The sequence below is a fragment of the Gymnoscopelus braueri genome (genome assembly GCF_963280865.1).
Source record: "Gymnoscopelus braueri genome assembly, chromosome: 23".
NCBI classification, from domain to species: Eukaryota; Metazoa; Chordata; class Actinopteri; order Myctophiformes; family Myctophidae; genus Gymnoscopelus; species Gymnoscopelus braueri.
Genome location: NC_137625.1, coordinates 29,957,359 through 29,969,420, shown reverse-complemented (window position 1 = coordinate 29,969,420; position 12,062 = coordinate 29,957,359). Strand labels below are relative to the sequence as shown.

General features: G+C 39.5%; 1 protein-coding gene across 1 annotated transcript in view; it reads right to left on the bottom strand.

Annotated features, from left to right (window-relative positions):
* Positions 1-12,062, bottom strand: part of lrmp (lymphoid-restricted membrane protein) — a gene marked incomplete at its 5' end in the record, with an annotated part of 63,154 nt that overhangs the window by 31,827 nt on the left and 19,265 nt on the right. Inside the window, 3 exons of the mRNA XM_080421175.1 lie at positions 4,559-4,605; positions 7,459-7,663; positions 10,499-10,610. Coding sequence (XP_080277301.1) covers positions 4,559-4,605; positions 7,459-7,663; positions 10,499-10,610 — 364 coding nt within the window. The remainder of the gene's footprint in view (positions 1-4,558; positions 4,606-7,458; positions 7,664-10,498; positions 10,611-12,062) is intronic.

Below are 12,062 nucleotides of genomic sequence, written 5' to 3'. Positions count from 1 at the left end.
GCATATCCTCTTTGAACTAAACTCTCCCAGGTCTGACAGCGGGAAAACAGGTTTCCTTTTATACTGCTGTTGTCCAACTAAAAGGCATTATTTAACCCATTTAGACCGGGGAAGAATCTGTGTCATTTTTAGATTTCTTTGGCCCAAAAAAAATAGCAGATATTCAAGCTCATAGCGCGGCACCGAGTGCCGCACTATGAGCTTGTAGATCTGCTATGTTTGAATAATTGTGAAAATACGTGCAAATCTTGGAGAGAAAAAAAGAAAACATTTTTTTACTCAAATCTTTGCTTCTGGGGGTCCCTGGAACAAAATATTTTCAGATGGAGGTCCGTGGCCAAATACTGTACATATAATTTTGGGGGTCCTTGACATGAAAAAGTTTGAGAACCACAGATATATATAGCAACATAAGTTTTTTCAAAAAAGAAAACTGTTAGGATTTAGAAGACATTTGTAGAATCCCCCAGAGTTAAAAATGTTTGCTTTAATTAAAGAAATAATATATATATACACATATTTGCAAATTTGTGCAAATTTGTGTGTATGCATGTATATGTGTGTATATATACACACACATACATGCATACATACATACATACATACATACATACAAAGATTTGCACAAATTCTTAAAAATAGCAAATCTACAAGCTCGTAGCGCGGCACTCGGTGCCGCGCTACGAGCTTGTATATCTGCTATTTTTGAACAGCCCAAAGAAATCTCAAAATGACACAGATGCGTTCCCGGTCTTAATGGGTTAACAAAAGATTTATTACAGATATTAATAGAGAACTAGGCTTTTTCTGTGAGTGCGGGAGGGAGGGAGGGTATTCCCTCACCCTCCCTTCAACAGTCAATCTTTTCACCTATTACCACGGCATGACCCCAGGCATTAGTCATCACTGTTGTTCTATATAAGGAAGTGAAGGCAGCAAGGCCACAGCTGCTGCCTGGAGCTGTGAGTGATGACGGGAGCAAATATGTGAACAACTATTTGGTAGGCAAATAATCCGATGAGGAGATGCAGGGGAGGCGTGTGTGTGTGTGTGTGTGTCTCTCTCTTTCTATGTGCTTCGAGGTGAGAATGCAAAAGCTTGTGAGGAGGGACTGAGGGATGGACACAAAAACAGTGAGGTAGAGTCACCGCAGTGGTGGAAAAAGTACTCAAATGTCTTACTTAAGTAAAAGTATCAATACTGCAAAGTAGAAGTACTGTTACAAGTCCCGACAAAATTTACTTGAGTAAAACTAAAAAGTATTGGTATCAAAATGTACTTAAAGTACCAAAAGTAAAAGTACTAAAATGTTTGAAAATAGCAGATCTACAAGCTCAGATGCGACGCGTTGTGAGCTTGTAGATCGGCTATTTTCAAATAGCCTAGGTATAAAATAGGGCTAAAGTGGTTAATGTATGTTTCATAATATCATCATTTATATCTGAAAAGTAACTAAAGTTTTCAAATAATTGTAGTGGAGTAAAAGTACAATATTTGCCTCAGAGATGTAGTGGAGTAGGAGTATTGGAAATACTCAAGTAAAGTACAAATACCTCAATTTTACAAGTACAGTACTTAAGTAAATGTACTTAGTTACTTTCCACCACACTGTCACAGGAAACCAAACGGCATGAGCTACAAAGAGTTTGGTATAGCATTTCTATTTCAAGGATTTTGGACAAAGAAGCCCATTCAAGGCGTGCCGTTTGAATTCACTCAGTAATATTGTACTTTCCATTATGTCCTGTAGATGAAGTTTGATGAGCAAAATTAAACACTGCAGTTTTTAACAGAGTGGCTTCTAGAAGACGAGCCATCTAGGACAGTGGTTCTCAAACTTTTTCATGTCAAGGACCCCCAAAATAATATATATTTGGCCGCGGACCCCCACCTGAAGACATGTTGTGCCAGGGACCCCCAGACGCAAAGATTTGTGTTGGAAAATATTTAAAGATTTGCCCACATTTTCAAGATTTTTCTAAAATAGCAGATCTACAAGCTCATTGCACGGCACTCGATGCTATGAGCTTGTAGCTATGAGCGTGCAGATTTTAGCTTGGGGAAATGGATGAAAAATGCCCCCCCCCCCAACCACTCTTGGATACCTAGAATCACTTGTGCAGGTCCCCCAGCAGCACTGTTTCACCATAGTGCTATTATATTATCAATTTTCTTGTTATTAATATTGCTAATTTATCTTCCATGAAGGCTAGTTTCCAATGACTCGAATGATATGTGGCACTTGGCTTGCCTAACCAGATAGCAGCTTAGCAATGGTTGCTAAGCTGGTACTGGAAGATCGCCATCAGGGGCGGGGTTTAGCGAAGGGCCTATTGAGATTGGACATCTAAAATAGAGTTTGGCCAAGTCATTTTTTCCAACACTTTCAAAATACGATGAAGCCAAATAGTGTGCCGCTGTCCAAAATACTTCGATGATGCCGACTTCAAATCAATAGGGATTCAGAAATAGACAAATATAGAAATGCAGCAAGGAAGGAAAAGAATCGGAGAGGTTAGGTATTCTGAGTTAAACGCATCTGCGTCCTGTTGTCCACTTGCAGGGGCGTGGCCCAAGGGGACAGAGGTCTTCCTGACACTATGACAGCTTCCTGCGTCTCCTCCCCCGATTCTACACAGGAAGTGTAGAGATAAATTCCACTAAAACCATTAACCCATTAAGACCGGGAAGGGAAGGCATCTGTGTCATTTTAAGATGCATTTGGGTATTCAAAAATAACAGATATACAAGCTCATAGCGCGGCACTCGGAGCTTGTAGATCTGCCTTTTTTTTTTTTTTTTGCAAATTTGTGCAAATCTTTGAATATATACGTTTTTTAAAGCGAACATTTTAACTCAAATATTTGCTTCTGGGAATTCTACAAAGGTCTTCTAAATCCTAACAGTTGAAAAAAAACATGTTGCTATAATATCAGTGGTTCTCTTTTGTTAAGGACCCCCAAAATTATATGCATTTGGCCATGGACCCCCATGTCAAAATATTTTGTTCCAGGGACCCCGAGAAGCAAAGTTTTGAGTTAAAAATGTATATATATATATATATATATATATATTCAAAGATTTGCACACATTTGCATGATTTCTTCCCCAAAAACAGCAGATCTACAAGCTCATAGCGCGGCACTGAAGATCTGCTATTTTTGAATAGCCAAAGAAATCTAAAAATGACACACTGATGCGTTCCCCGGTCTTAATGGGTTAAATATCAGTCCTACTGTACATCCTGCACAGTATATGATGAAACATTTTGTGCTATGAAACTTTTTTGGTGCTGGGAACACCAATGTCATTGAGGCGTATGATCCAACAATGTCTAACTGGCATATTGAAATTGCATTTGCTTAAAGCTACAACCTTTTAGACCTCCCAACCGGTCCCAACAGAGATATAATTGCAACTTTAACAGTTGGGTTTTCGAACCTGGATCTCACACATGGGAAATCTAATTCCCGCTTGGCCAGGGGAGATTGTTAAAAAAATTTATACAAATAAATAAATACATAAGCTGTATTGCAGCTTTACAGAACAACTTAAATTTTGCATGCTTCACAGGACACAAGTGTCAATGTTGAGTTCTACCCAGTCAATCAACTGCTCTTTTTTCAAGTGAGGTACACATCTTCTAGACCGACTGCTTTAGGCAGTGGAAAGGTTTTTCCCGAAATGTATTCCCTGAGGGTATTTATACCAGCGAATACATTTTTTTCCCCAAGTCAATTTTATTAATGTCTCTATATTACCCAATACATATTACCCTAAAGTATGTGGTTCTTGCATTCCAAGTTTAAAAATATCACTCTCAAGAGTTCCAAGGTTGCAATGTTTTTGCAGCAGGTTTTATTTTAGGAAAGCATGGCTTACGGGCGATGTTTACTGACGCAACTGATCTCCCACCGTTGCAAGGTACCCATTTATCATGTTTGGGCTAAAAGCATAATAATCGAGCTATGCAAGTTGGTTATCTGTAATTTGCTGCATCCCTTTAGGGAAAGAAAACCTTATGAGCTTCAAGATGCTACCCATGTCTGTAACAGTCAACTCCATTATCTAATATTTTAATAACCAACTACTTCAATTATTGATTGCTGATTTTGCTTAAGTAAAAAAAGTGAGTACTTTTTCCACCACTGTTTGCTACAGACACTGAAAGCTGTTATTTTCTTTTTATAAGGGCCACAAAATCTGCATGCAGTGTTGCCAGATTCTGTGAGAGAAACAAGCAATCAGGTCTAGGAAAACCAGCCCAAAAGAAGCGACTAATGGGCCACATGAGCACTTTAACATATACATCAGCCATTTGAAAATAGCAGATCTACAAGCTGCGACGCGTTGTGAGCATGTAGATCGGCCATTTTCAAATAAAATCCTGCTGGGAAATTATAATAAGCAGATCTGGCAACCCTGTCCGCATGAGGAATCTGCCAAGTCCAATGCCAAGTGCCCATGGCTGCTCAGGACAAACTGCAGAAGAATAAACCTCTTCGTCGGGCTGGACTTTGTGAAAAGGGTGATTAAAGTAATTGCTGAAATGATTTACCTGTGCAGGTTCACAGTTCACCTCAGGATCAGGGCTGGCTGCAGAGTCTGTGTGAGAGAAACGGAGACATGACCACGAGGGAGACGGATGGAGAAAGAGAGAGGACTTTTAGACTTGGAGCAGGTATAGTAAGTCAAAGAGTAGCTCATTATTAACAGTGAATATGAGAATGAATACCTGTATATATATACATATACATATATATATATATATATATATATATATATATATATATATATATATATATATATATATATATATATATATATATATATATATATATATATATATATATGGTCTGTCACACTGAGTAGCTGGATGAATATACCTACAATCCATCGACAGTCTATAAGTGAATACAAGTACAGTCTCTCAACAGTTACCCTTAAGGCATCTGTCCAAGTTCTGCAATGTACATCCTAGAAGTTCATGTGCACATGCACCACAGCAGTGTTGATTTTGACAGCAAATTTTGATTTAGTTTTAGTCTCTTTTCTTTCTTTTTCCTTTATTTATTCAGGGAAGCCCATTGAGAGCAAGCTCTCTTTTTCAAGGACGCTGTGATAACAACATATACAATACATATATGATGAGAAACAATAACAAACATTTGAATCACATTACAATGTCACAGATACAAATAAACATAGTGTTACATGAAACGGGTGCAGTCACTATGTGGTGTGTCCTCAAGAAGCACCCTGAATGTCTCTATTGAGACCAATCGCACCAGTTTCAGAGAGTCTTGAAGTTTGTTCCATTTGTGTGGAGCATAATACATGAAAGCAGTCTTTCCTTGTTCACTGCTCTTACGTGGACTGGTATATCTAATGTGCGTTTGTGAACGTGTGGAATGTCCAGTAACCTTTGGTTCCAAAAGCGAGGATAGATATACATGTAAAGGAAGTTTACCACACAAGGCCTTATAAATAAATAAAATACAATGTTGCTCTCTACGAACTGCGAGAGATGGCCAACCCACTTTATCATATTAAATACAGTGATGGGTGAGGTAATCATCGGCAGTAATAAAACGCAAAGCACTGTGGTAGACTGCTTCCAGAGGCTTCAGTGACATTACAGATTGAACAATAGTCTTTCTGCTGGTAAAAGAAAAACCGGACCCGTTTCTGTAAAGGAAGCCAATTTGTCATAGTCTTTTGAATAAAATTCCATTTAGTTTTAGTCATATTTTAGTCATCTGAAATGTTATTGTTTTTGTTTAGTTTTAGTCGACTAAATATCATAAGATTATAGTCGACAAAATCTACAGTTGATTTAGTCGACTAAAATGTATGTTGGCGGTGCCTTGATGGCGTCGTAATGGCTGATTTTACACTTGGTTGCATGCTGAAAATAGCCGATCTACAAGCTCACAATGCGTCGCGCTGCACGTTGTTTTTATTTAGTTTGTCAGTGAAAAAAGGTAGCCGACGAACATTTTCCGTCATAGTTTTAGTCGACGAAATCAACACTGCACCACAGTCCATGCGGGATACGGCAGTGAGCAATTTCGGCATTTAGCAGACAGTGCAGGTTTTAAAGTTCTCATCGTGAATGAGCACATTCTTGGTCCATGTTCTCGTCTCTCAGCTCCGCCAGCCACTCATGCAGGCAGAGGAATGGAGGGGGGTGATGAAGTTAAGTTTTGCACCTGGCCATAGAAGGACCTCGGGGAAGCCGTTTTTCATGTGTTGTGAGGAGACGCACCAACACACACACACACACACACAGGGCCCAACATGAGCCCAGAAGCATACAGCCATAGAAGGCAGGGGTCTGCTCCCAAGGACCCGACTGTGTGCGTTTCTGGGCACAGTGCGGGTGCTTTAAGGGTGGCTGAGTGCCCTCTGCCTTCAGGGATTACATGGGGATAATCCGTGCACTTCTCCCACACACGCACGTAGCACACACACACACACACAGTAATTGACTCCGTAAGCTCTAGTTCACTTACAGTGCTCGTCTCCTAGAGGACTCAAGCCTATACGGTATACCTTGACATATGACCACATCACTCGCCAAGCAGAAAATGTTGTGTTGGGTTATTTTTGTTGAGCGACGTGGGCATACCAATGCAGGAATTAAAATAGATTTTTAAGTAGGATGTTGCAGACCTGGAAATGACCAATCGGCTGTTTGTACAGTCAAAGCGTACACTGCAGTCACTGAATATACACCCACATAGGTTCTGGAAACTAACTTCATTTGAAAACACAACAAATGTATATCAAAATAAATATAATTATCTAAATACACACACATACACTGTATATATATATATATACACACAAGCGTTTCGCTTAATGCTTCTTATATAGCACCTGAGGAAGCATCAAGCGAACGAGTTGTGCATATCACTCCATCAATAAAAGCATGTCATCCTGCATTTGAGGAGAGTGCACACACACACACACACACACACACACACACACACACACGTTTTGACTGTGATTAAAACTCACAGTAAAATCATCAGTGTTGACTCATCCATTTGTAAATGAACAAAATAATTGACTGTGTTTTCACATCAAACCCATTAAGACTTGAGGCCGATTCTACTTCTACAACAGTTTTCTGAAAAACATATGTTTCTATGTCAGTGGTCCTCAAACCTTTTTCATGTCAAGGACCAGCCCCAAATTGGCAGCGGACCCCCCCCATCTCAAAATATTTGGTTCCAGGGACCCCCAGAAGCAAAGATTTGAGTTAAAAATGTTTGCTTTAAACAATACCGTATATATATTCAAAGATTTGCACAAATTCTCACGATAAAAAAAAAAGATCTACAAGCTCGTAGCGCGGCACTCGTTTTTTTAAATTTTTTAATAGCCAAAGAAATGGTAAAATGATACAGATGCGTCCCAGGCTTTAACGGGTTAACACGTCCAGCCACTCACCAGAATGGATGAAGGGAGGAGTGTCCACTGACGTCCCGCTGTCCCCCTCTGGTCCTTCGTTGAGCGTCTGCGTCGTCGTCTCCACGGGGATGTTGTTGCTGGTTCGACCGTCATCCGCTCTGCTGCTGCAATTTCTCTCCTCCAAATCCCTCTTCAGGAAATCTTGGAGGGCAAACTCCTCATCCCAGTCCAAGTCATCTTCAGGCTGGGGGGGGGGGGGGGGGGTAGATAGAGTGATAGAGTGAGAGAGAGAGAAAGCGAGAGACAGAGACAGACAGAGTTAGAGAGAGCGAGCGAGAGAATGATGGGGTTTGAGAAAATAAACTCTTGTTATCTGAGCCGAGATGGATTGAACTGAGAGTTCCTCTGAATTACTAAAAAAAAACACTTCGGTATCCAAAGTTTTAACCTTTAGTTGGCAGAAATGTTTGACATTTTGTTGTTTGCCATTAAAACAATCAATTGTGGTGACTTTTTGAAATGCTGGGAGGTTAATGATTGCATAATTAACCCATTAAGACCTGAGGCCGATTCTAAAAATTCAGTGGTGCTCAAACCTTTTCCTGTCAAGGACCCTAAAAATTATATGTATTTGGCCGCGGACCCCCACCTCAAAATGTTTTGTTCCAGGGACCCCCAGAAGCAAAGATTTGAATTACAAATGTTCGCTTTAAAAATATATATATTCTAAGATTTGCAAAAATTTTCACGATTTAAACAAAAATAGCAAATATACAAGCTCGTAGCGCGGCATTTGCTATTTTTTAATAGCAATGAAATCTTAAAATGACACAGATGTGTTCCCGGTATTAATGGGTTAAAAGAAATCTTCAAAATTAACACATCATATTATAGCTTTCATTTACGTAGACCGAGGAACGAAGATCATTTTACAGAACTTTTTGAGGAACTGCAATCCCATGGTGACAAGAAAAAAGCTCAAGAAGCATACAAAAGTTAACAGGATGCAGTTGCACAAATTAATAAGATGAACTTTGTTTATAAAAGTTTGAATTCCTCTCATAAGGTAATGGTCTGTTAACTGTACCACACAGGAATACAACGTGGTGAATATCATGATATAACATTGAGATCCTGTCCAAAAGGATGACACTCACTGGCTTGAGGGTATCACAGAAATAAACCGATATTTGAACATGAATATCTCACAGTCCGCCACCAGAAACAAATATTTCTCATATGATATAATACATCGGTTTGTCATCAATATCAATAACCCATTAAGACCGGGAAAGCATCCGTGTGTCATTTTTAGATTTCTTTGGGCTATTCAAAAATAGAAGATCTACAAGCTCATAGCGTGGCACTCTGTGCCGCCCTATGAGCTTGTAGATCTTCTATTTTTGAAAAATACGTTTTTTGTTGCTATAATATCAGTGGTGCTCAAACTTTTTCATGTCAAAGACCTCCCAAAATGATATGTGTTTGGCCACGGACCCCCATCTGAAAATATTTTCTTCCAGGGACCCCCAGAAGCAAAGATTTGAGTAAAAAAAATATATATATTCAAAGATTTGTATATATTTTCAGGATTTGTTTAAAAATAAATTGCTGATCTACAAGCTCATAGCGCGGCACTATGAGCTTGTATATCTGCAATTTTTGAATAGCCCAAAGAAGTCTTAAAATGACACAGATGCGTTCCCGGTCTTAATAGGTTAAATACTAAAATATGTTATATATTCTAAAAAATATATATAATTGCCACTAATTGTTACCAATAACAATGCGTTCGCTGTATGCAAATTAGGCAACCTCTGCCATAGCAAGCCAGCAGTTGCCAAGCAGTTGCTACTGTACAGTATGAACGCTCCATTTTTCTATTCATTAAAATGGAGGAACAGAGGAGAATGAAGGGTGTATTTTTTGATGGAAATGGCGTGTGGGTAAGTGCATATGCACACACAAAAACACACTGGTGGGTAGGTGCAGTTTCAAGTATGTGTTTTTTTTGTGGGTGCCGCCAACGCGCTGTCTCCCATCTACCAGCCTCTCCATCTGTCTGAAAATGTGCTCCCATGTTGCTGTGTCAATCGCTAGAAATGGAAACGGCTACAGTCGAGCATTCTTTCGCAATGCATTGCAGGTTAATTTGACCGTTGTCACTGCTATAGGTGTCACAATGTCACACTGTAGAGTAGCAATCAACGTTCAAAAAGATAACTATGGTGTTAAGTAACTAAGTACATTTACTCAAGCACTGTACTTAAGTACACTTTTGAGGAATGTTTACTTTACTGGAGTATTTCCAATGTCCAAAGCTTTACTTCTACTCCAATACATCTCAGAGGCAAATATTGTGCCTTTACTCCACTACAATTATTTGAAAACTTTTAGTTACTAGTTACTTTGTAGATTTTGAATACTAGTACAAAACACACCAACCACTTCAGCCCTAAATATATTTCAGCCATGTGAAAATAGCAGATCTAAGCTCCATTGTGACGCATTGTGAGCTTGTAGATCGGCTATTTTCAAAAGATCTTTTATACATTTTGAACTTGTGAAATGGGATATTCTGTACAATGAGTACTTTTACTTTTGGTACTTTTAAGTGCATTTTGATACCAATACTTTTACTCAAGTACATTTTGAATTCTGGACTTTTACTTGTAACAGAGTATTTCTACATTGCAGTATTGATACTTTTACTTAAGTAACAAATGTGAGTACTTTTTCCACCACTGGCCTAATGTGCAAGCCACCATTATTGTGTAGGTGAAAACGATTCTTCAAATCTTCATTTGGAGGAATTTTGGAGAACCCTGATCTACACCTCTTTCTCACCCACGTCTCCTTCTAAACTTAAGGTCGTTAGACACCGGGGATTATGCAAATATACGCAAAATTCGGACTCGTTCCGAATAATTAAAAGACGATTTTTCGCTCCATGGAAGCTTGCATTGACTTTATAAGATAAAAAAAAAAAACGTATTATTCGCATGAAAAATGTGCCCCCGGTGTGTAAGGGCCTTTAGTCTACCAGTCTATCCCTCTACTCTCCCTCCATCCCTCTGACCTGCTGCTGGAGGTCTGGTGTCTGACAGGACGCCTCTCTGCTGTCCTGAGGAGACTTCAGCTCCTCCAGTTCATCAGACAGCTGACGCTTCTGATTCTCCTGCTCCTGCACCCTGTAAACACACGCAAGCACGCACACACACACACACACACACACACATTTGAGAAAAATTTACGCAAATCCACAGTCATAAATCTTCACAAAAGTAAATCAACTGTGGACAAACAATCACTACAAGCAAATCCTTGCAGTGACACAGGCAGTGTTGCCAGATTCTGAGAGAGAAACAAGCAACCAGGTCTAGGAAAACCAGCCCAAAAGAAGTGACTATGGGCCACATGAGCACTTTAAGATATACATCAGCTATTTGAAAATAGCAGATCTACAAGCTCACGACGCGTCGCGACGCGTTGTGAGCTTGTAAATCGGCTATTTTCAAATAAAATCTTGCGGGGAAATTATAATAAGCAGATCTGGCAACCCTGGACACAGGATACACAAGCATACAGGCATGTGCACGTGCACACACAAACACACACACACACACTTTCCATACGACAGTCTATAGGTCATACTGTGTGTACTGTACCCAATTCGCAGGCCCATGCAGTGTCCCATTCCGTTTCCCAGGGTGACCAATGGCCGGTCCTCCACACTGACCCTTTGAATGGCCGTCTTCTCCCAGATTCAACCAAATAGTCCTTTAGGTCAGACTGTGACTTCAAAAGCCTAACACTGTAGTCCTTAGTCTAGGTCTAACGTTTGGACCACGGTCCAGACTCGGAGCCAAGTAGTCTTCCTAGACTGAACCCTGGTTCGATTTTATATGGTTGTTTTTTCCCCCCGCTATATTCCAGATGGAATAATAGATTTTTAAGTTCTAGATAATGAGCCCGATAGGACTGTGAAAAAAAATCGATTCATACCCGAATCGCGATCCTAATGTTGGACTCGATTCTCATTTTCTAAAAATGTATTTAAAAAAAATAAATATATATATATATATTTTCAGTATTTTTGTATAATAACATTTTTGAGAAGTGGCAAGTTCTGGGCTGAATCGGGGAAAAAAAGATTTTGAATCGGGAAAAAAAAACGTTTTTGAATCGAGAATCGAAAAAAAAAATAGATTTAGAATCGAAAAAAAAAAAAACGTTTTTGAATCGAGAATCTAAAAATAATAATATTTAAAATTGGGAAAAAAACACGTTTTTGAATCGAGAATAGTTTGTTTTGAAAAGAAAATCGGGGGAAAAAACTGAATCGTGACCCCAAGAATCGGAATCGAATCGTGAGATAGCAGACGATTCACAGCCCTAGTGCCCGAGGTTATCTGCAGGTCTACACTGGAGGTTCAGGCAGAGCTAGTTTAAAGCATTCAAGTTCCTATAGGATGAAAGTGAACTCCAGAGCCAGGCATCCATCCATCCCAACCACCTCTTCCTCCTGTCTGGTCTGATGCAGTAGTATCGCTGCACTACCTTCTCTTATACAGTGTATATATATGGAGAGGAAAGCCACCTCCTGAAACAACAGATTAAAGGTCCAGATTTGGCCCAGATCC